Raw genomic sequence first — 24,990 nt, 5'->3', positions numbered from 1 at the left:
GCTGTGGGCTTGATTGATTTCCGGTGGCTTCGTGAATGAAGGCAGTGACAGCTGTGGTCTCTTCCTCGGGCTCCGGGGTGGGGCTCCGACACTTTTCCATACCCGGGTCCTTGGCGTTAGGGAAAGTCAAGCAATAGATACATATGCCTTTACTGAAGTAAGTAGGTGGTTTAAGTAAATCGGGCGTCTCAACACTCCTGAGAGCTCTTCTGTTGGAGGTCAGGTCAGCTCACGCTTCCACGAGGCGTTCCAGGTCCTGTCGAGATCGGTGCCGATGCCCCTGGCGTTTTCATTCTTGGAGCAATTTTTCCCCTCCACGTGTGGTTCTCTATAATTTAGGTTATAATGTCATTATGTCTTTAACCAGTCCTAGGTTTAGACATAATACAGGTCCAGCGGTGGCTGCCGGAGCGCCCTTTTCAGAAAAGACCTTGATGTGTTGGGTTTATGTTTTATTTTTTTATTTTTATTTATTTATTTATTTTTTAATATGTAAAGCAAATCTTTTTTTTAATTTATTTTTTATTTTATTTTATTTATTCATTTTTAGAGAGGAGAGAGAGAGAGGGAGAGAGAGAGAGACAGAGAAGAAGAGAGAGAGGAGGGGGGAGGAGCTGGAAGCATCAACTCCCATATGTGCCTTGACCAGGCAAGCCCAGGGTTTTGAACCGGCGACCTCAGCATTTCCAGGTCGACGCTTTATCCACTGCGCCACCACAGGTCGGGTTTATGTTTTCAAGCAGATGTGACGTAGGGCGTGACGTAGGGCATGACCGTAGCTTTGGAGTCAGATGTGTGTTGGACTTCTGACTCCTTCCCCGAGCAGCAGGGCAGTCTGGGAAGTTCCCCAGCTCTCTGATCTTCAGAATCCTCCACAGCATCCTTACATGGTGCTGTTCTTGCGAGCTTGAGTCAGCCTTGTCTGTCTCATTCCTTTTGTGTGTGTGTGTGTGTGTGTGTGTGTGTGTGTGTGTGTGTGTGACAGAGACAGAGAGACAGAGAGAGGGACAGACAGGAACAGATAGACAGGAAGGGAGAGAGACGAGAAGCATCAATTCTTCGTTGTGGCACCTTAGTTGTTCATTGATTGCTTTCTCAATATGTACCTTGACCGGGGGGCTACAGCAGACGGAGGGACCCCTTGCTCAAGCCAGCGACCTTGGGCTCAAGCTGGTGAGCTTTGCTCAACCCAGATGAGCCCGCGCTCAGGCCGGTGACCTCGAAGTCTCAAACCTGGGTCCTCCGTGTCCCAGTCCGATACTCTGTCCACTGTGCCACCACGTGGTCAGGCTCTCTCTCTTTCTCTTTTTAATGGAGACAGATCTGAGAAGATCTGGCATATGTTCTCCTGGAAACACGGAGTCTGGTATTTTAATCGCCCCAGCGTGTGTGCGCGCTCAGCAGTGCCCTGGTTTCTTAGAACATTTGCCCACTGTTCTCCCGTGGACCCGTCCTCAGGTTGTGAAAGGTCATTGCACTCACCTGCCCCTGGAATCGTCCCGGAATTTAGACGGCCTCTGTTGGGTTTCACTTGGCGCTTATTAATAATTTAGCACCGGGATAAAAATAAAAACCAAGGCTCTCATCTTACAGTGTGAGAACACGGGCCATGTGTGCTAAGTCATGCAGGTAAGGGGAGAAGCAGGGGCCCTGTGGGCAAGCCGGGGGGGGGGAGCGCAGTATTTCCCGTGGGTGGTCACCTACCTCCTGCAGAGCGACCGCCTCAAAACAAAAGGAAGTCACAGTCATTGTTCCCGAGGTGGGAAATGTTGACGGTGCTTTGCAGAGGTTGGTGTATAAGCTTTCATTGGTCTAATCCAAACACACGAGCATTCTGCAGGTGGCTTGTTCCCTGTAGCAGGGGTGGTCCCCTTCCCAATATGCATCTTTTCAGCTGGAGAAAAAACAAAACAAAATCACAACTCTTGTTTCTATTATGTAACCTGCCTGTCAGGGCACAACAAAAATCCTGTTTTCTTGTTGGTCACTGGTTTGCAAAGCTTGGGCTGGTGTAAGCCAAGTTCTGGAATTATTTGAGCTGCGGCTCGAGGTCGGTCGGCGCCTGCGTGGGTGGAGCCTGGGCCCCACAGTGAGACTGTTCTTTGACGGTGGTTTCCTTTTCCGTGCTGTTTTTTGCGTCGTATTCAATCTGCTGTGGCTGGCGCATGCTTTATCAGACCTCCGTGCGTGCTTGTCACGTGAACGTGGAGCGTCCCGATTAGAGGAAGACCTGCTTTTTCATGTATTCATTTCGGGTTTCTTTCTTCAGAGCATTCAGAGTGGAGGTGTTTTCTAGTCCTGCAATGATCACTAATCAAATCCGTGCACTCTGTTGCTAGTAGAAGAGCTTAGAGCTCACGGGAGCCGTGAGGGGAGGGGAAAGCCCTGTATTGTAGGAGCTGGGACCCTGTCATTCTTGTTGTTGAAGTGAGTAGGGTTCTGAGGTTGGGACGTATTAGGAAAAGAATGCCACCAGCTCCAGGTGTAGGGTAAGATTTTAGGGGTCAAACTTGATCCAGGCTATAGAGGACAAGGACCAATGCCCTGGGCTGGAATGAACACGTCAGATTGTACTTAGAACAAAACATGGTTGGTGTGTGCTGCTCCTCATGGCTGCTAACTGGTCCCCCTCCCCTGCCCTAGCCACAGAGACCCCCCCTTTGTCCAACTCACCGAGCTCTTTCTCGCCTGGCCTCTACCTGGCTGTGTCCCCACACACCTCACCCGCCTGTCCCCCGGAGAACCTCCCGACGGCCTCACCCCGCTCAGAAGGACCCTGTTGACTTCCCTCCCAGCATTTACCACGGACTGTTTATTTGGGTTAATTATTGTCTTTGCCCCCCAATATATCGCTGCTGCTGAGGGGCACCAGGCCCTGAAACCCCGCCTGACTCCTCTTAGCCGATACGTGAATTAAAACGGAAGCTGTTGACCGGTTTGCAGGGCTCCTTTGTGTTTGTTTCTTTAAGATGAGCTTGTCTTACGGGGGCCAGAGGGACCCGGGCCCCCGTGCCGTCAGGAGCCGAGCCAGTCAGTGTGTTTTGCAGGCTCCTACCTGCGTGCGTCATCCCCGGGCTCGTTGTGATTTCGGGGAGCGTGGAGAGAGCGCCCCGCCCCGGGCTTTGCTCAGGGCAGACAGAGAACCCCGCAGACCTCCCGTGGGTCCTGTGCTTGCTCGGCCTTAGATGTCTTCCGACATTCACCAGGCGCCGAATTACCTCACGATGGCCCTTCAGTGAAGGACAGGGAGGCCCTTGTTGGTCTTTGGTGAGCACATAGCACAGTCATGGAAGTTCTGTCCCCAGAGGGGACAATCGTTCTGTCCCCAGAGGGGACGCCCTGCCCGGGCATCTGCTCCTGTGCCCTGGACACAGCCCCGGACGGTCTCAAAGCTCTCCCCCGCCCTGAGGCCCAAGGCTGAAAAGGACATTTGGGTAGCTCAGTGGCCGTCTGAAAAGATCAAGATTCTCACTATGACAGTTGTCCCTCAAAGAGGAAGGAGGTGAAACGCACAAAGTTGGTGAGTCATTTAGGTTTGGGTCATTCTGTGGCAGTGTTCTAAATGTTGCTGTTTATCTGTCGCAGGTCATCTATTTGAAGAAGACACCGGAAGAAGCCTACCGAGCCCTCCTCTCTGGCTCCAACCCCCCCTATCTTCCGTTCAGGTACAGCGACCTGTGTGGGGGACCCGGGCCGTCGCACCTGGCTAGGGAGCGCTCTGCCTTAGAGTTGGGTTCTTGTGGTTTCTCATTTATAAAAAAAATAAATACATTATAATTTATTTATTCATAACAAGAGAGACAGATAGGGACAGACAGACAGGAAGTGAGAGAGATGAGAAGCATTAATTCTTCGTTGCAGCACCTTAGTTGTTCATTGATTGCTTTCTCATATGTGCCTTGACCGGGGGGCTACAGCAGACTGAGTGACCCCTTGCTCAAGCCAGCGAGCTTGGGTCCAAGCTGGTGAACCTTGCTCAAACCAGATGAGCCTGCGTTCAAGCTGGCCACCTCGGGGTCTCGAACCTGGGTCCTCCGCATCCCAGGTTGATGCTCTATCCACTGTGCCAACTCCTGGTCTGGCGGGTTCTCAATGTTTTAAGAATTTGACCATGATGTTATATGGAGTGAGATGAAGATGGTAGTTTTTACTATTTCCTTTTTGCAGAGTTTTTTTATTTTTCCTTCTTATCAAATAAAAGAGCTTTCTCCTTTTAAGCTCCCCTGCCCCCCCACCCCCTGCTGGAAGCCTTTCTATATCTTGACAGTTTGACAGTTTAAGTGTAAGCAGTGCTCAATGTATGAGCTAACAACCACGGCCAGATTTGTTAGCGTTCAGTAATCTACGTCGCGGATTCCTCCATCCGTTCTTCCGTTCCGCAATCATCAGTTGAGCTCCGCCCGAACGCCAAGTTCTGGGGATGGAGAATAAGACCCTCCACGCGTCCTCCCAGGAGCAGACACTCGCGGGGCCCCACGTCACCGGGGTGGCACACAGATCTAGCTTTCGTCCCGAGGAACGCTGTCTTGTCATTACCGTGTTGGAGAAGAACATTAAGTATCATCCGAAGAAGATCTTTTTAAAATTGTGGGTAAACTTCAGCTTGTTTAAAACGTAGAAGAGAACAGCCCTGGCCAGTGGCACAGTGGATAGGTTGCCAGCGTGATCCCAAAGGCACCGGCTTGACCCTGAGGTTGCCTGTTCGAGCCTGGGTCAGGGCAAGTATGGGGAGCAATCAATGGCGTGACTAAGTGGAACAATGAGTTGATACTTCTCTCTCTCTTTCTCTCTCTCTCTCTCTCTCTTTTTTCTTTTTGTATTTTTCTGAAGTTGGAAATGGGGAGGCAGTCAGACAGACTCCTGCATGTGCCCTACCAGGATCCACCTGGCACGCCCACCAGGGGGCGATGCTCTGCCCATCTGGGGCGTTGCTCTGTTGCAACCAGAGCCATTCTAGCGCCTGAGGCAGAGGCTACAGAGCCATCCTCAGTGCCCAGGCTAACTTTGCTCCAATGGAGCCTTGGCTGCGGGAGGGGAAGAGAGAGACAGAGAGGAAGGAGAGGGGGGAGGGGTGGAGAAGCAGATGGGCGCTTCTCCTGTGTGCCCTGGCTGGGAATCGAACCCGGGACTTCTGCATGCCAGGCTGACGCTCTACCACTGAGCCAACCAGCCAGGGCTTCTCTTTTCTTTTTTTTTTTTTTAAAGTAGAACACGCATTAAAATTCCCACAGTGGTCATTTCTGATAAAGTTGTGAATGATTCTACTATTTTGCCCATTTTGCTTATTTGCGGGTCCAAATCTACAGGCATACGGACTGCTGATCGTTGTGTCTAGTATCATCATTCCAACAACAGTGAAGGGAAGGAACGGGAAAGGTCGAGGAGGGCTCTCGGCCGGCCCGTCTCTCTCACTCTCCTGAAAGCTCGCAGAGGGCGGGACCCACTGCCTGACACTGACTGTCAGTGGATAAGTTAAGACGAAATCCCTCACGGTGCCAGGGATTCTCGCCTCGGTTTCAGCGCACAGGAGGGGCGTGAGGAGGCACAGGGTGGGCGTCCGCGTGGGGAGCAGCCGTGGGGGAGACGGCGCCCTTTGTACTTGACCTCACCAGAGAGATCAGCGGTCAGGCAGAGAGAAGAAAAAGCCCCAAGAAATCTAGACTAGGAGCTGATTAGCTCTTGAAGGGCCGGTAAAAAGCGAAAGATTATTAAGGATGTTTATATTTTTGGTGTATATATGTGCTACCTAACCTGTTTCCTGACATCTAGAATTTGTGGATAATGGAAGAAGATCAGAATGAGCCCCAGCTGGGTAGCTCAGTGGGTTAGAGCGTTGTCCTGATATCCCAAGGTTGTGGGTTCAATTCCCCAGTCAGGGAACATATAAAAATCAACAGAGAATGCATAAATAAGTGGAACAACAAATCGATGTTTCTCTGGCTCTCCCTTTCGCTCTTTCTCTAAAATCAATAAATTTTAAAAAAAAGAAAAAGATCAGAATGGAAGGATAGTATGAAAATTATTACTATTTAACATAGCGTTAAATCATAATTATCACAGTTGTAGTCTCTTTTTCTAAGTTGTTTTTATTTAAATATTTGAAAATACAAATATGTTCACATGGTGCAAAAAATTTAAAAAAAGATGTGAGGAGTTTCACAGTGAATGTGCTCTCTCCGACCCTCAGCTCTCATCTGTCTGGTTCTTTCTGGGTAACTTCTGGTGTAACTGGTGTGTTCCGTGTCCCTCTGGGGTGTCTATGTACGTGTGTAAACGAATAAAGACATACACCCCACTTTCCCCATCTTTATCACAAACTATAATATACCACGCGTACTGCTCTGCACCCCGAATTTTCTTTTTCACTTGTTAAGTGACATCTTTCCCTATGAGTACGTACAGAGCTTCCTTCCTCGTTCTGTCGTATTTCTGTGAAATGTTCGAGGCACGCCTTTAACCCGTCTCTGACAGGTAGACACCCAGGTCTTTTCCTGTCATTTGAATTGTAGCTTTTTAATCCAGATGGTCTCCAGGGTGTTTTTGTAGAAGAAAGACACTGAGACCACGCTGTGAAGAAAATGACAGGATGGCTGTTAGACAGAAAGGGATCGTCGTGATCTGTCTGGCGAAGCTGCTCATTACAGGATGGGCTGGATCAGGCTCTTCTCTTGTCTGTGCGCCCAGGAATAATCAGTGCACTAATTTAGTCAGGGCTTCCTCTGCCAGTCGCTCTGATTGGCTTACGGATGTGAAGATGGTCAGGACAACCAGGTTCCTGCTGCAGGGAACTCAGTGTACGGTGTGCGGGCTGTGTCGCTTTCTTCGCGTTAGGAGGGGAACGGTTACGGGAATATGGAGGGAGGAGGTGTAACCTCGGAGCCAGGGATTGGGGTGGGGGGACGTGAAGGGTCAGCCCCTTGCACGCTTTTCACATGAGGGTGACGCCTGGAGGCCAAGAATCCAGGTGCTGACTTAGGTGCGGTCATTTCTCGTCTGTACGGCATAGGTTGTCTGTTGCGGCAGGTTAGGGTAGGATGCAGGTTAGGGTAGGATGCAGGTTAGGGTAGGGTGCAGGTTAGGGTAGGATGCAGGTTAGGGCAGGATGCAGGTTAGGGTAGGATGCAGGTTAGGGCAGGGTGCAGGTTAGGGTAGGGTGCAGGTTAGGGTAGGGTGCAGGTTAGGGTAGGATGCAGGTTAGGGCAGGATGCGGGTTAGGGTAGGGTGCGGGTTAGGGTAGGGTGCGGGTTAGGGTAGGATGCAGGTTAGGGTAGGATGCAGGTTAGGGTAGGGTGCGGGTTAGGGTAGGATGCAGGTTAGAGTAGGGTGCAGGTTAGGGTAGGGTGCGGGCTAGGGTAGGATGCAGGTTAGGGTAGGGTGCAGGTTAGGGTAGGGTGCAGGTTAGGGTAGGATGCAGGTTAGGGTAGGGTGCAGGTTAGGGTAGGGTGCAGGTTAGGGTAGGATGCAGGTTAGGGTAGGGTGCAGGTTAGGGTAGGATGCAGGTTAGGGTAGGGTGCAGGTTAGGGTAGGATGCAGGTTAGGGTAGGGTGCAGGTTAGGGTAGGATGCAGGTTAGGGTAGGGTGCAGGTTAGGGCAGGAGGCGGGTTAGGGTAGGAGGCGGGTTAGGGTAGGAGGCGGGTTAGGGTAGGGTGCGGGTTAGGGTAGGGTGCAGGTTAGGGTAGGATGCACTTACCCTGTAGCTAGGTTATTGTGACCGAGAGCAGTACGGGGTTGAGTGTTTCTATTTGGATTTATCTTAAACACTTTTAAAATTAGAGTTGTTTTTTATTCACCTAGTTAAAAATTATTTCAAGATGAGGCAAGTTAAAAAAAAAAAAGAAGAGATTAGGATAGCTTTATTCTTTTCTTTGAGGTGTCATTGACATCCAGCACCGTGTAAGTTTATCGTGGTTTGACATCCGTGTCTAGATGACCACAGTCAGTTTGATTAACATCCATCATCTCATATCGTTCCAAACATTTTTGTTTTTTCCTTGTGATGAGAACTTTGGGGATTTAGTGTCCTAGCAACTATCAGATATCCTGTACAGCGCTGTGAGCTGCAGCCCTGGTGTTTGTTATGTCGGTTCTCAGCCTCCAGAAGGCCTGGGAGGCTCTAAAGGATGTCAGTGCCTGGGTTCTACCCCCAGAAATGCTGATAGAGTTTGTCCGGGGGTGCAGTCTGGGTGCCGGGTTTTCTAAACACTGTGTACACGATTTCAATATGCCGCCAGGGTGGAGAACTGTTCTAGGCAATCTACCAGGGCAAACAATAAAAATAAGAATTCAGTGATCAAATAAAGTTAGAGCTCTGACTCGTGGAGATTTACAGAGCACATGCGTATTTTTAAGACTCTGAATGTTTCTGGTTAATGAAGCCACCTGTCTAATTTTGTTTAACGCGGAATTTTCATCCTGACTCTCGCCCCTCCACCCAGAGTCTTAGACGTAGATGGCTCATCAAATAGTGGTGTTTTCTCTACTCTCAACAGCAATCTGCCCATTTTCTCTTAGGCCGGAAAACCTTTAACGGATCTCACTGCTCCCCACGCCCCAACAATCCTGGGATGGCATTTGTCATAGAAATGGATGACCCCGCTTGTTTGTTTGTTAAGGGAGGGCTTTGTTGTGTTTGGGGATGACCCCCGGTGATGTCTCCGTTGCTGAGCTCTGCCCGACTGTGGCTGACTTGCTGGGAAGTCGCTCAGTCCTCCAGGCAAGCCCGGACTTGCAGGTCCCTCACAAAGGCTCAGAAGGGTCAAGCCCTCAGAACTTGGCAGGAGGCTGCTCCCTCCTTCTGTCTAAAGCAAAGTAAACGCATGCCGGGGGATGTTGGATGTCATGATAAAATATATCTCCTTACATAGAGGGGTTGAACCAGATCTTTGTTGGCTTAAATATGACACTGTGATTTTTTTTTTTTTTTGTCAAAACGTATTGAGCAATTCAGTTTGTACTTCGAAAGGGGAGGTTCCCCATTACCTCGTTTCCTCTTGAGCACCCCAAATGGAGAGGCAGCATTTACTTTCTGCTCTCCCAAGCCTCCCCTTCCGTTCTCCACGTGTCTCTCTGACGGATAGCTGCCTCTCCGCGTCTCGGTGTTGATCGTTGGGGTCCTGTCGTCCCCCCCCCGCCCCCGGGCGGCCTTTGCTGACCCTCTGCTTTGGATGCTTGTGATGACGGGGTGGAAATCTGCGGGAGGTTTGACGAGGGAGGGGCGCCCGTCTCCTGAGGGCGAGAGCAGGTGGGGACGGATGGCTCGTCTAGCGCAGACTGTGGAGTCCATTCTCCGCGGCGGGCGGGGCGGGCAGACGAACGTGGACCCCCTGGAGAAGCAGATTCTTTATCGGGTTTTCCTGTGAAAGTGGCGAATAAGCACCACTGGACCAGCTCTAATAACAGAAACAACAGTTAGGGTCCTGTCAGGAGGCCAGTTACGTCTACTCCATTTTTTTTTTTTTTTTTTTTTTGCTTCAATGGTTTGAGTTCTGAAAATGGGCTCAGACTGCCTTTTTAAAAATTATTATTTCTATTTTATGGTTCCAGATCACTGTCACCTAACCATCTTTAGGAGGGCCCGTGCCAACCTTTTTTGTCCTCTTTCTGGTACATTGCCAAGAGCCGGCCTCAGTGGGCCAACCGTGGTCATTGTACATGGTTTGTGATTAAAGGAGGTTTTATGTAATTTGGGCTCTGACAGGGGCAGGGTCTCAGCCACTGGAGCTGTTCAGGCATAAGTTGGAGGATCAGGGAACGGCCATTCATTCATTCAGTAACATCCGCGCCATAAGACGTGCCCAGCGCTGTGCCCGACTCCGGGCATTCACACAGAAAGCTCACGCGTCTTTTCCTCAGGAAGCTCCCGGTCTGGTGCTGGTTGGTCGGGTTGATGGGACTTAAGCTCAGTGCTCGGAAGGGCGCCTCAGATCGCTTCCAAGATGCTTCCCAGCCCGTGGCCTCTGCAGGTGTTTGCAAACGTCCTAACACATTGCTATGCAGAGAATTCATGGGGAACCCCAGGGTCAGGACAGAGGTGGAGCGCGGTCATCCACACTGTTTCTTCACCATCAGCCCTTCCGACTGTCAGGCGTGGTCTCTGGGTGGGAAACACCGTGGCTCCGTTCTTCACTCTTTCCTCATTTCAAACAGGTTCTTTACGAGAAATGCTTTCTTCTTATTTCGGGTAAATGTGTTCTTTCATCTCTGGTTTCATCTCCTCGTTATTCGCATTCACAGAGTGATCTCCTTGTTTCTTAGGCGACAGGCAGCGGTGTGTTGGTCACCCGGCTGGGGCCGGAGGAGGCGCTGGCTGGGTCCCGTGGTGGGGACGCCCCCGCCCGTGCCGATGCTGGATCTTTAACAGTTGACTCTCAGCTCGAAGACACGAGTGAATCGACCCCTTTCTCTTTGTATCTACTTGTGACTAGGGTCCTTAAATTTAATTTTTCTTTTACTGCTTCTCGGCAAAGTAAATGCAAAAACATAAAAATGAATTTAAAATTTCAATCGCTCTATCTGCTCACGTATTCCTTCATTTATAGTTTCTTATTCAACAAATCGTCATTAACTTACAGCTGCTCCCAATGTCATACTTAAGTAGATTTTTTTTGAAAGAGAGAGTTCAGAAAGGGAAGGAGAGAGAGAAGGAGGAAGGGAGAGAGAGAGAGAGAGGCTTCAACTCATTGTTCCACTTAGTTGTGTACCCTTTGATTGCTTCTCATATGTGCCCTGACTGGGGCTTGAACCGGCGACCTTGGGGTTCAACCAGCGCCCCTGGGATGGAGCTAGAGACACCAAGATTGAATCTGCAACCTTAACTAGATATAGATATCTAGTTAAGTGCTGCAGGGCAACGATCTAACCACTACACCACTGGCCAGGGCCTTATGTGGACTTTTTTTATAGTCATTTGTATAACAGCTTTGTGGGTCAGATGATGATTATGCTGGCAGTCACATTTAGAAAGACTCATCAGGATGGGTGGAGTTTTGATGGTCAAGTATGAGGTTGAGTACCTTTGTATTTGGATGTCTCTAGACAGTTTGTTTGTCTTCTGGGCTGGGGGTTAGAGACCCACGATTTGTTCTAAAGCTGAGATGAAAGATTAGAAACCCCAGGTGTTTGGGGTATTACCTGTGGAGAGCAGCCTCGTGTTTACCTGTTTAAGGGGGGTAAGTCAATACATGGAAAAACGATCACCACAGAGAAAGGCTGAGAGCTGGAGTTCTCCCAGGCGGGAAGAGGTGCTGCCCCCCCCCCCCACACTCAGCTGAGGTCTGCGGGATTTCAGTGGTCCTTTAGGAGGGACGTGGAAAAGTACACGTCCTCTCGTAACTACAAATGAATCATAAATGTGAGAATAAATGAATGCACGGGCGAATCAATGAACAAGCAAACCAGGGGTTAAGCAAACAGCTGGGAGCTGTCACTGCCGCAGAAACCAGGGACCTTCCAAGCTTGCTGTAGCACTTCGGTGTGACGATGTCGATCCTGAAAGCTCTCTGGGGCCTCTCTAACGTGTCGGGGTTGAGCTAAAACTGTCTAATACCACTTGGCAAAAAGAGGAGAAAACTGCTTGGAGCATCACCGCTGTTAGCGCGGCTGAGAGGCGATGCTCGTAGCTCGAGTCAATGAATAGTCCTCGTCAAAGAGAACAGAAGCCGGGTTTGATTCCCGGCCAGGGCGCACAGGAGAAGTGCCCATCTGCTTCTTTACCCTTTCCCCTCTCCTTCCTCTCTGTCTCTCTCTTCCCCTCCCGCAGCCTAGGCTCCATTGGAGCAAAGTTGGCCCGGGTGCTGAGGACGGCTCCATGGTCTCTGCCTCAGGCGCTAGAAAGGCTCTGGTCGCAACAGAGCAACACCCCAGATGGGCAGAGCATCGCCCCCTGGTGGGCGTGCCAGGTGGATCCTGATCGGGCACATGTGGGAGTCTGTCTCTCTGCCTCCCCGCATCTCATTTAAGAAAAATACACACAAAAAAAAATAAGGAGAAAGGAAAAGAGAGAACCCTTGAATGGGCAGAATGAACAGGAGGTATTTGGGGTTAAGGCAAGAAAAGATATTGCTGGTGAGGGGTCAGGCATGAGGCTATCGAGCCGACAGACATGGCCATACGCTAGTATAGAAAACGTCCCTGGGGTGAGCGCCCACGCTCCTCGACTCGAGTTAAAGGTTTATGTGCAGGCATATTTTGAATGTCTATTCTGGGTCCGGTGCCGTGTTAGGTACATGGTAGATGAAGAGGTATAGATCTCGCCTTCTTCAGGGCTGTTATGCAGAGAGAGAGGCAGGGAATTCAAATTAGCACACCAGGATGTAACGTCAGACTATATAGATATATAGTTAACTCCAGTGGTGGGAGGGGAAATGTCAGGGACCTGATCTAACCAGGTGGGGTTGGAGGTCCCCCCACCCGAGACAAGTGATCTTTGAGCTCAGACGTGTGACGGGCACAGGCCCTGAGGGGGCATGAAGTGGGGGAGGAGGCGGGAGAGGCTGGAAGGCCAGGTGCCACACAGCCTGGTATCCGACTGAGGACTGATTGGCATTGTTTTATTTACTCACTGATTTTAGACAGCGAAGAAGGGGGAGACAGGGAGAGAGACAGAAACATTGATTTGTTCCACTTATTCATACATACATCCATTGGTTGAGTCTTGTATGTGCCCTGCCTGGGGATCGAACCCGCAACCTTGGCGTATCAGGACAACGCTCTAACCAACTGAGCTCCCCGGCCAGGGCCCAGTGGAGGCTTTGAACTTTCCTGTGAGAGCAATGGGAGGTCAGGGGAGGGCCACTCTCTCGGGGACATCTGCCTTTTACAAACACCGCGCTGGCTGCCGCCAAGGAGACTGGGGCGGGGGGGGGGGGACTTCGGAGAGTCGGGGGGTGCTAATTGGGTTGGTTCTCTGATTTTTAGCATTCACCTTGGGTTTCAGTGTTCTTGGCCTTCTTAGACCCCCTCATCCACCTGACTTCCGGGTTTCAGAAGTTGATTGCTGTCTACTCTCCTGTTCTGACTTGGGTGGATTTCATTTTTAAAAAGCCTTTTAAAATTCTTTTTTTTTTTTAGTGGGGTTTTGGTAGATACCTGGGTTCACCTGCCACCTTTACTCTCCCTCTTTTTTTCTCTTTTCCCCCCGAAAGATATAGCAGGTTGTGTCTTTTGACTAGGAGTCAGGTGCCACCGATAAGCCCTTTCTCTCTCCCTTGCCCAGTTTGGGGGCAGGCTCAGGGACCCACTGGCTTCACGACTGTCATGAGGATCAAACAGGCTAAAGCAGGCGTCCCCAAACTACGGCCTGCAGGCTGCATGCGGCCCCCTGAGGCCATTTATCCGGCCCCCGCCGCACTTCCGGAAGGGGCACCTCTTTCATTGGTGGTCAGGGAGAGGAGCACATTGACCATCTCATTAGCCAAAAGCAGACCCATAATTCTCATTGAAATACTGGTCAGTTTGTTGATTAAAATTTACTTGTTCTTTATTTTAAATATTGTATTTGTTCCCGTTTTGTTTTTTTACTTTTTTTTAAAAATTTTTTAAAATTTATTTTTATTTTTTATTTTTCTGAAGCTGGAAATGGGGAGAGACAGTAAGACAGACTCCCGCATGCGCCCGACCGGGATCCATCTGGCACGCCCACCAGGGGGCGACGCTTTACCCACCAGGGGGCGATGCTCTGCCCCTCCGGGGCATTGCTCTGTTGCGACCAGAGCCACTCTAGCGCCTGGGGCAGAGGCCAAGGAGCCATCCCCAGCGCCCGGGCCATCTTTGCTCCAATGGAGCCTCGCTGTGGGAGGGAAAGAGAGAGACAGAGAGGAAGGAGAGGGGGAGGGGTGAAGAAGCAGATGGGCACTTCTCCTGTGTGCCCTGGCCGGGAATCGAACCCAGGACTTCTGCACGCCAGGCCGACGCTCTACCACTGAGCCAACCGGCCAGGGCCTTGTTTTTTTACTTTAAAATAAGATACGTGCAGTGCGCATAGGGATTTGTTCATAGTTTTTTTTATAGTCCGGCCCTCCAATGGTCTGAGGGACAGTGAACTGACCCCCTGTGTAAAAAATTTGGGGACCTCTGGGCTAAAGGCATCAAAATTACCCAGCATAGTAGGTGACCCAAAGAGGTGTCCCGTCACCTCTCCCCATCCCGAGGGTGTGAGTTAATGTCACCGCATCCCTTAGTAGATAATACTTCGGTTTGTAAACCTCGGTCTGTCTGTGCCAGGCTGCTGGGACCGCCCGCCCTGTGTCCTCAGTCACTCAGATGACGTCGTAACTGCCAGGACTGCCCCCTCCGGTCACTGGAGCTCTTTTCAGTCACTGGTAAAAGTGGCGGCTCCGATAGGACAGGAGGTAGCCCGGCCGTCTCACCGTGCTTTGCCGACAGCCGGCGAGGCTGGGGGGGTTGGGAGCTCCTCTGAGGACGTAGGTCTGTGAATTTGCTCAACGGAGTCGAGGCGTGGGAAGACGTGTGTGAGGAAATGAAGACCACCTTCTAGTTTTGTACCTGGCTGTAAAAAAAAATTTTTTTTTAATACAAATATATATTTCTTTCTTTTCCCTTTAATGAAGTGGTAGTTTTTAACCTAGGGTCTGTGGCAATAATTTAGAGAGTGGGTCTGGGTAACAACAACAACAACAACAAAATGATATGTTTAGTTTCAACTAACTTTCTAAGGATGACATTCACTTATACATGTTGGGAACTAGAGCAATATTAGCAACATCAGTGACTTTGTCCCCAAAGAAATCGTAGACGTCTTTTATTCCATGACAGTTGTAGAGTGTATCTTAAGATATAATGTTCCTTTCTTCTTAAAACGATAGTCCTTGTCAGACCTGCTTACTAGGCCTTGTTGCAGGGGTCCCCAAACTAGGGCCCGCGTGCGGCCCCCTGAGGCCATTTATCCGCCCCCACTGCACTTCCGGAAGGGGCACCTCTTTCATTGGTGGTCAGTGAGAGGAGCATAGTTCCCATTGAAATACTGGTCAGTTTGTTGATTTAAATTTACTTGTTCTTTATTTTAAACATTGTATTTGTTCCCGTTTTGTTTTTTTACTTTAAAATAAGATATGTGCAGTGTGCATAAGGATTTGTTCATAGCTTTTTTTATAGTCCGGCCTTCCAACGGTCTGAGGGACAGTGAACTGGCCCCCTGTGTAAAAAGCTTGGGGACCCCTGCCTTGTTGTGTAATATATTATATTGTGGAATCATAGACTTGTTTTTTTTTTGTTTTTACTTTTAGTATTTTGATAAGTTTAAATGTAATTGAGTGAGTCTTCTGTTATTGCTCTGAGGAAAGGCCCCCTCAGCCGCCTGGGGCAGGGGCGGGGGTCCACGGCACACACAAGCCTCTGAATCCTAGTCCCAGAGAAACACACACCTGCAGGAGAGTGTGTGGTTCTTCATCTAAACTAGTATCTCATCTTAGACCCTCAGATGCTTTTTTCCTCCGGTTTAGCCCATTAAGATGTGCTTCTTGATGTCTGTTTTAAGTCTGTACAAGTTATATGAAAAAGAGGTTATTTTGTATTTCACTGACTCGTGAGTTCTGATGGCATCAAGCAAAAGAATCCTTAAAGTTAGACTTCTCTAGAGTAACCCTCCCTATTTTCACACGGGTTGTTAACCTGGAAATTTCAGGACTTAAGAAACGTTTCTGCTCTGCTTGCTCAGTATTTTTGTACCAGGTGATCAGGAGGCCGAGACTCGATGGCGTTGAAGTCGCATTTTAATTCATGGCTTGGCAGCCTTCAGTGCAAGCTGACCCTTGGGTGGTTGTGACATAAAACTCAGTTTTAGGCCCTGGCCGGTTGGCTCAGCGGTAGAGCATCGGCCTGGCGTGCGGGGGACCCGGGTTCAGTTCCTGGCCAGGGCACACAGGAGAAGCGCCCATCTGCTTCTCCACCCCCACCCTCTCCTTCCTCTCTGTCTCTCTCTTCCCCTCCTGCAGCCAAGGCTCCATTGGAGCAAAGATGGCCCGGGCCCTGGGGATGGCTCCTTGGCCTCTGCCCCAGGCGCTAGAGTGGCTCTGGTCGCGGCAGAGCATCCCCCCTGGTGGGCAGAGCGTCGTCCCCTGGTGGGCGTGCCGGGTGGATCCCGGTCGGGCGCATGCGGGAGTCTGTCTCTCCCCGTTTCCAGCTTCAGAAAAATACAAAAAAACAAAACAAAACAAAAAACAAAAAAACCCCTCAGTTTTATATTAATTTCCTGGTAGAGCCCTTCAAGATCGTCTTCTCCTCGGGGAATTCCGCTGCCCCCCCGCCCCCCCTCACGACCCTGGGCGGACTCCGCCACCCCAGATGGTTCTGTTCCTTCAGGTCAGCCATGGGGGGCGGGGCTGGGCAGGGAGACCGAGCGCCTCGAGGTCGAGTTTCTTCTTGCCTTGGACACCCCAGCACATTGCTCGTGTTCAAGCTCCGCTGCCAGCTCTTGCTTAACTGACCTGAACCCGATACTTCAGTCTTATGTTGCCCGGCAGCAGGTCTCTAAGTTGCTCTAAAAACTTAAATAATAAAGGATGCAGCCCTTGGTTTTGGTGCGGTGGGTCCCCACTCCTTTTGCTCCAACAGCTGACGGTGCATGGGAGGCTCCCGTGGGTCCCGGGAGGAGACCCTCTGGGGTCACGGTCCGCCTGTGGGTCGGTTCTTCTGGAGGGCAGGGCTGGGAGCAGTGGCGTTGAGTCTGCGACAGCAGCTGCTGGGTTCTGCTGACCCACATCCATCGTCCCCTTTCCGTGTTTACAGTTGTACATAGCCCGTCTCTCACCCTGCGTGTTCCTCCCATGATGCTGAATGTTTACTGAACGGAGCAGCCCGGTTCTACTCATGACTATTAGAAATAAGAACAGTCGTCATAATAATCTTTATTAAGCGCTGCCTGCGTGCTGGGCACTATACGGAGGGCTTTATATTTTGTAAATGTCCTCCAACACCGGTCCTGGGCATGGTAGCCACTCTCTGAACCTTTGTTTCACAGGCGAGGCAGCTCCGCCCCAGGGAGGTCCCCTCCCTTGTTCAAGGTCCCAGCAGGGTTGGGGTTTGAATGAAGACAGTCGGACCCCAGAGCTCTCCCGTCAGTTCCAGAAGGGGCTCTGGCTAAGCTGTGGCATGAGTGGTTCCCTAACGGGATCTGGTGTGTCACTTAGAGTTTACCACGGTGACAGCTGGGAAGCCACACAAGCACGTGTCTGGCGGACTTCAGGTGTGCTGTTATTTGAGCGTTGACGTGTCTGTTTTTTAATGGCAAGCTTTTCTCTCTCTGTTTCCCAGGGATGCTTCCTTTGGAAACTGCACTTATAACCTCACCATCCTCGACTGTCTGCAGGGAATCAGAAAGGTAAGAGCGGCTCGCCTTGCTGTGGTTGATGCAGTGGTTCCAAAATATGGGAAAGGGACCGTGTCAGCGTCCCTGTGTGCCCCCGGCGAGCAGGGGGGTGGCTGGCGGCAGGAGGCTTCCCGCTCCTGGAACCACAGGCTGTCTGTCAAGTACCGACTATTCCGGGGCGAGCGAGGGGTGGGGACCTCAGTCATTACCCAGCTAGTGTGGGGGAGACGGGAAGTCATCCGAGCGGCGCGTCCCTCTGCTGGTGGGGAGGACCCTTCCACGGGGCTCTTCTCGTTGGAGAGCATCACGTGCCCACGTGGTTGGAAGTCGGCCGGGCGTGACGTGTCCAAGTGTAGGGACTAGTTAGCGATGCAAGTCCGTGTTGGACCGAATCGCACAAACTCCGGAGGCGGGCCCCTGCAGCCTGGGTACGAACCGCCCCTCTGGGAGGGAGGGGGACGCAGGACCCTCTAAAAGTCAGAGTCAGATGCGTAGTCATCGACACGTAAAACGGAGACGCTAAGCTAAGAGATTTGTGAGAGCTTCGGGGACGTGTTTGAAAAGCGTTGATTTGTAGCCTCCGATGAGTCATGTGGGCCGTGCTGTGAATCCTAGTGAAGGTTCAAGGTACATCAGTCCGCCCCGGACACACAGCTGTGGCGTGTCGGCCAGGAACGCACGTGCTCTGCAGCCCATTGGCAAGGCCGCCACGGGCCGTCCCCCCAGTGTCTGTGGTGGTTTCCATTCTGGTTTCTTTTTCCTGAGGTAAGATGAGGTCAGTTTTGCTATGTATTAGGGAGGTTTCTGTGATCACTAAGCTGCCTGTTGGGTGCATCATCTTGACTTCGCTATTTCATTTAAAAATGAATTCATTATTTTACATGATTTTATTGTGATAAGAACACTCAACACCCTGGTCCCAGCGGTCCCAGACAGAGCCAGAGAACACAACACAGAGGATCAGTGTGAGTGCAACTTCAGAACGACTGTTTCAGCTTAAAAAAGAAAAAAGGGAATGAATCTGAACTCTGTAAAATTTTAAAATAATTTTCAAACATTTTTCTTGCCATTTAAAAGCTATCAAGAGGTCCTAGACCTCGCCCAGCCCTTGAAATCATATCACCAGCACATGCTTCCAGTAACAACCATTAAGAAGCCTCACGGATATTACCCAATATGTAGTCCACAAGGACAGCGTTTAAAAATACGCCTGAAGGGAAAAGTTAGGATGCTGCTGATGATGATGGTGATGGTGATGTTGCCCACTCTGCCTCTTTCTGGTACATCACTTGCGCAATGCAGAGAGAGTGCACACCGCTCTTAGGGGGACGAGCGACTTGATACGGGAATTGATGGCATCCTTCCTGCTGTGGAGGAAATATAGTGACCTTGATCACGAATAAGGTCGTCTGCAAATTTCTTGCTTTACCAACTGCTGGGATTGGTTTTACGCACATGTAGATGAGGTTTTAGAGGATCTGGCTGGTTGTCCAATTGGTCTTTAAGCAACTGAGACACATTTCTGTCTGGAACACCCTGTCCCGTAGGACACGGTGCTCTGGGTTAACTTGGTGGCGGTGAGTGTCAAACCTCCTAAGAACCGAGACGGAGGATGGCCACCATTCAGCCTTTTTTAGGAAGCAGACCTTTCTGATTTTGATACATTGGTATTGTCACAAGCAGAGTGCACGGGTGTGTGGCCTACACAGGGACGTGCCTAGACTCAGGCTATTAAGAAGGCAGGAAAGTGGTATATAGTTCAGGGAACGTTTCCCCCACTGTTTTCTCTGGAACGGCACATATGGATGAACAAAGTTGATTTGTTTAAAGTTGAAATAATTTAAATAACTCGTTCTGCTTATCGCTGTAGGGGTTGTCTAAACCAGTTTGTCAGAATTGAGCATTTATGGGAATCACCTAAGAAGGCATGTTAGAAATGCTGGTCTAATCCCCTCCCCAACCCCACCGGCACACAAAGAATCCGATTTAATGGTTTGTGATGGGGCGTAGGAATCTCTATTTTAAGTGTAAATTACCTCAAAATGTTTCTAATGCGGGTGGTCCATCATCTACATTTTGTAGAACACGGGCTCTGTTTTCACAAACTATAGAAATGATCCCTGAAAGTATAGTCTTGGGGCTCTGTTTTCAAAGACAGATGTAGCCGAGCTTGACTGAGCAGCGTCTTCCATTGTTAATGACTTTGCCACATAATTTCTAAAGGCAGCCGTGGTTTCACATTTTATCATCATCTGTAGGACTTCTGAAATAAAAGGCTCTGGCCTCTTCGGAATATTATATCTGAGCAAGCCTGATCGTGTTTATAAGTTCTAAGTCAGTAGCTTTCTTTGTGTTGTTGGACTCATCAGTTCTTCTTCCTAAATTGTAAGATCATCACGGACAGTTTTTTTTTTTTTTTTTTCAAATCCTTTTTTATTTCTCAATTACAGTTGACGTGCAATATTCTATTAGTTTCAGGTGTACAAGCCAGTGATTAGACATTGTATAACTAAGCGATCATCCTGATAGGTCTCGTACCCGTCTGACACCATTCGTAGTGAATTCTAGAATACTGTTGACCATATTCCTTAGGCTAGACTTCACCTCCATCCACATGACTGTTCTGTAACCACCGATTTGTACATCTTAAAGGTACAGTTTTACTCTGTTGGAAACACGCACCATAAAGCAAATTCTCTCCAAGTAGAGTTTTAGGAAAAAATAAGGGCCTATTATGTAAAAATATCTCATTAACGATAAGAGGAAGTGGAACTCTCGTAAGAATAATTGATTTTTCTTCCTCACTGTTATATCTTCTGTTATTGTTAGGTCTGAATTAATTGCATGGCCTCCGTCGGTTTTAACGATACATTGGCTAGTCTGGTTGCGTTTGATAGACATAAATGCTGTTACACAGAAACAATGCCCATGAACCCCGAGGCGTATTTTGTGGGACATAGTTTCATGTACTTCTAAGTGTCTAGTCCCACGTGTCAGACAGACTCTCCAAACAAGGGGGCTGCTGCTAGAAGCTGATTTCTAGACACGCTTTGCCAGCCCACAGCCGCCAGCTGCCTCCTCCGGGTTGGTGGGCACCCTCTGTGAGCAGGAGGGGTCCCAGGCAGGGGCAGAAGCCTCTCGCCACGTGGTGCGGAAAAACTAACTCAACTTCTGCTTGCAGGGATTGCAACACGGATTTTTCGACTTTGAGACATTTGATGTGGATGAATACGAACACTACGAGGTGTGTATGTTTTAATTCTTGGTCAGATATAATTGCATGTGGATTAAATTGTTTTGTCCCCCCCCCCCCCCCTTGGCTAACACTCAGGTATTGCCAATGGAGCAGCTGGTAAGTGAAATCATTTTCCTGTAATTGTCAGTTTGTCCTTTCAGCTTGGAGCAGGAGTCATCATTCTTAGTCTTGGAAAACGCCGTATCAATATATATTCTCTCCTCAAGTCGTTATTGACGATCGCTCCCCACCTTCACGTGAAAAAGTAATTTTGAAGTACAGCTTGGCAGTGAAATTGTAAGCTGCTTTTGTTGTCGAGTTCAGGTTCCGTTGGAAACAGAACGGGTGTTTGGTGCCTAGTCACGTGTTCTGACTGCGGATGTTTTTATTTGGAAATGCGGCTGAATCTGCTTAGTTCTAGGCGTTGGCTGAACTTTCCCCCACGGCGCCCTCACGGAGCTCTGGGATAACATCGCGCCTGGGCCGGCGCGCAGGGTAGGGGCGAAGGCTGTCCGAGGCAGGGTGTGCAGTAGGGGCTGTCGGAGCCGTTCAAGGCGCTGTCACAGCTAGGAGGCTCGGGGTCAGATCTCTCCGGCTCCTGCTTTATGTTGTGTGACTTACAAATGGCCCCTCAAACAAATACGATTCTGGCCTCTGTGCCGTGAAGGTCCGGTCACCTAGTGTCTAGAGACGACGGCCCGGATGCTTCTGCTGAGAACTCGCGTCTCAACGTGCGTACTTTCTCAATCAGTTTCTTAAGGGATTCTCAGAGAACTCGGGAACGAGGAGCGGCTCTTCCTTCCCTGAGGCCAGCAAGAGCGTAATAGGCTTCCTGACGCATATAACAAACGCTCACCTGTACGCCCTCATTTCTGTAGTGCATCACTTCCCAACCAGTGGGACGGAGTGAACAGTTGATCAGTTCACTTAAGAAAAATAAAAATGGACCTCTCATCCTAGGGTAAACCAGTGAAGATTTCGGTTGTCCCTAAAACAAAACACAGAAAACGGGATTTCCACTGTTGACCAGCAGCCTTGCCTAATGGGTGCTGCCCTGTGCTGGTCTGCACAGATGAACTCATGGGAAAACGGGGAGGAAGGGCTGTTTCGGCTGGGATGGTGCCCTGCTCCCGGGACAGTATTTGGGGTCGCCACGGTGGCTTTACAGGTGTCACCCCATCCAGACCCGGGCCCGTGCAATTTCAAGGAACTGTCTTAAATACGCTTTGATGGGGGGGGAGATTAGATGGAACTTCAAGTTCATGTAGAACCTACTTCAGAAGCTGAGTGGTGACTTGGACTTTTTTCTCGGAGCTATTGTCTGTGCTATTGTTTCCTCCATCCCCAAAATTCATTCCTTTGTTGAGGGGGAAAAAAAAAAGCCTTTCCGGTAATTTTACCTGCACAAGGCTGTTTCTCTGAATATCAAGCTATCGCTGACGTGACCCTGGGATTGTCCACGCTGAGGAGCTTGGACCACCTGTACCGTGGACGTGGTTAGAGCGACAGGTGTCTACTGCAGCTCTGATAGCAGACGGCTCCCTTTGTCCCTCCCATCCTGGCCCATGTGGGAAATGATGCCAGATGCTCAGCACCCTGTGTCCGCGGGGCACAGCTGTTGGCGACCTGCCTGGGGACCCTGGCTGCCCCGGTCCCTGCCTAGGCAACTCCTCTCCGTCCCACTGGTTGGGAAGTGATGCACTATAGAAATGAGGGCGTACAGGTGAGCGTTTGTTATATGAGTCAGGAAGCCTATTATGCTCTTGCTGGCCTCAGTTTGATAACTTTTCATTAATCGAGCAGACATTTTTATTCAGTACGTCCTGTTTGTTCGACTTATTTGCTAGGTCCACTCTGTTTTTCCAGGAGGCCACCTGCAATGTCATCTCTTTATGGTATTGTTGTCGCCTGGTATCATAGGATCCATATATTCTCGGGCCTCGTTCTGCAGAAGCGATCACGTTGGACCCTTGTCACAAGTCCCCACCTTCCTTCATGCTCATCAAATTAATTGCCTACGCAGAATTTGTCATTGCTTCAAGACAGGCTGAATGTGGGACATGTCCCTTCTGAGACATGCCAGCAGTTCCTAAAACCATTATTATTGTGATCTTCACCTAAAGGATGCTTTTATTGGGGGGGGGGGAACAGCGGTGCTTATTTAGAAGGTGATGCCACATTATGTTGGCCATGTGACAAGGTAGACCGACCGTCTGGGGAGTGTTTGTGAGAAAGGGTTGGTCAATTCTGAGTGCCCCGGGGTGGGGTCTTTCTTGCGTCCCGGGCTTCTTGCATCCGGTCCTCACGTGACTCTTCTGTTTTAGAAGTTGCCTGGTTGTATCACTCCCCTGCTTTAAGTGCTTCGCGGGCTCCATCTGCTCCTGACCGGGTCTCTTCCCTCCTCTCACCCAGATCCACACGCCTCCCGGACAGCAGGGCTTCCTTGAGCTTTTGTGCCTTCGGACCTGCTCTGGTTTCCTCCTCCTCCTGCGACCTCTCCTCCCCTGCCCGCCGTGATTGCGTGTCTGAGTCATTACCTGTGGGAGCTCTTCTCCGCGGCGGCGCTGTGGGACGCTGTGTTTACACACTTGTGTCCTCCCTGTGCTCGGGGCACCGGAGGGCAGATCTGTGTCTCGTCCCTCTCTGTGTGGGCAGCCACCCGGTAGCAGTCTGCTCACACTGGACATACATCAGACCAAACGGCTGAGGGACACAAGAGTGACCGAATGCTAAAATAGGACTGTCGCACCTTTCAAGACATCCTGGATCACCTGTGAAAAGTACATAACTACTTTCCGATGGAAAGTGACCCGGACATATTAATTAAGAATCCATTCCAGCCTGACCTGTGGTGGCGCAGTGGGTAAAGCGTCGACCTGGAAATGCTGAGGTCGCCGGTTCAAAACCCTGGGCTTGCCTGGTCAAGGCACATATGGGAGTTGATGCTTCCTGCTCCTCCCCCCCTTCTCTCTCTGTCTCTCTCCTCTCTCTCTCTCTCTCTCTCTCCCTCCCTCCCTCCCTCCCTCTCTCTCCTTTCTAAAATGAATAAATAAATAAATAATAAAAAAAAAGAGGTTATAAAAAAAAAAGAATCCATTCCAATTTTGCACAAACACTCTGGGGCAAAAATGTACTGACTGTGGTAGACAGCTCCTTGAAATGTTGTTTCTTTCGTTACCACCCCAATCTATGCTGTCGGAGGGAGGGGTTTTTTTTTTTTCCTTTCCTAAACCAGTGACTTGCAGGATGTATTGCTGAATGGTGTCTTCAGCCGAGGCTTTCTTGCAATGTCTGTTTAGTTTAATTGACGAACAGAGGCTGTCTCTGGGTTGACCGCTGTCCTTCATTGCGGTTAATAAGTGACCCGTCAAACTGACCAGGTGGTCCAGACTGCACGGGCTGCCCCTCTGCACAGACCTGGAGAACCAGATGGTTTGTTAGTTCTCCCATCTCTCGGCAGCGGGAGTTGTTGAGACCTCAGGTCTGACGTTCCGGGGCTTTGCTTTGGATCAGGATTCGCGCAGCAAACGGGAGTGTAATCTGGGTGCGACTCGGTCTGCCCTCCGTTTGTGGATTATGGAATTAGAAGAGTGTGAATTTCGGACTGGGCTCAAGCAATGTCCAGAATGCAGGGACGGGGCTCCTGCAGGGACTACGGAGGTGTGTCTCCCCCGGTGACTTTATTCTTCCGGGAACTATGAGAAACATTTCCCTGGAGCGAGCCTGGAGGGTTGGTTACGCCACTCAAAGGCTACAAAGTTGAAGAAAGCAAAACTCCTTCAGGGGGTTGCAGCTGCCAGTGAGAGGGACCCAGTGTCTCCATGACGACAACACACTCCACTTATTGGTGCTGGTTCCCTAACATGATCTATAGAATGTTTTGAGGCCAACCTTGTCCTGAGAAATTCCCCACAGGTGTTTCCTTCCTCTGTAAGACTTGGTTGGTCTCTGCCCTTCCTTTGCCGCCGGGCTTCTTACGGAGAACAGTGGTGACTCAGTCAACGGACCACGGCCCGGTGTCCCTCTCTGCCACTCTCCCCAAGCCGTTCTTGCTAATTCCAGAGTTCCAAAACCGGATGGCTGTGGCTGGTCTCGACAGGACAGACACTGTGGACCCTCTCTAGTTCTAGAAACTTCACCACACCCCCACCCCAACTTCTACGGTTCTGTCTCCTGCTGTTCTCCTCCTGTCTGGCCATCTATCTGTCCCAGCCTCCTCTGACCGTCCTTTCTCTCCCTCTGGCCACCTGCAAGGCCGCTGCTCTCTGGGGTCAGGACGTCTAGTTAAATGCACTCCCCGTGAGTGGGGGCGCCTGTTTCCAAGTTTCATCCCCCACGTATGAATAGTTGCTAATGGCCTCTGAGCCCTGGAGGGGCACCCCCTTGCCCGGGAGCCCTGCCCCTGAGGTGGCATCAGCGGAGGCGTGTGGTC

At 50.2% G+C, this 24,990-nt stretch overlaps 1 protein-coding gene across 5 annotated transcripts in view; it reads left to right on the top strand.

Moving 5' to 3' along the window:
* Window positions 1-24,990, top strand: part of CDC14A (cell division cycle 14A) — a 123,957-nt gene that overhangs the window by 50,362 nt on the left and 48,605 nt on the right. For all 5 annotated transcript variants that reach the window (XM_066353484.1, XM_066353486.1, XM_066353482.1 and 2 more), the window contains 3 exons: window positions 3,586-3,665; window positions 17,269-17,335; window positions 20,505-20,567. In XM_066353484.1, coding sequence (XP_066209581.1) covers window positions 3,586-3,665; window positions 17,269-17,335; window positions 20,505-20,567 — 210 coding nt within the window. The remainder of the gene's footprint in view (window positions 1-3,585; window positions 3,666-17,268; window positions 17,336-20,504; window positions 20,568-24,990) is intronic.

Source organism: Saccopteryx leptura, chromosome 11 (assembly GCF_036850995.1).
Source record: "Saccopteryx leptura isolate mSacLep1 chromosome 11, mSacLep1_pri_phased_curated, whole genome shotgun sequence".
In the NCBI taxonomy this organism is placed as follows: domain Eukaryota; kingdom Metazoa; phylum Chordata; class Mammalia; order Chiroptera; family Emballonuridae; genus Saccopteryx; species Saccopteryx leptura.
The sequence above is the reverse complement of the archived record's forward strand: the minus strand, read 5'-3'. Positions and strand labels throughout refer to the sequence as shown.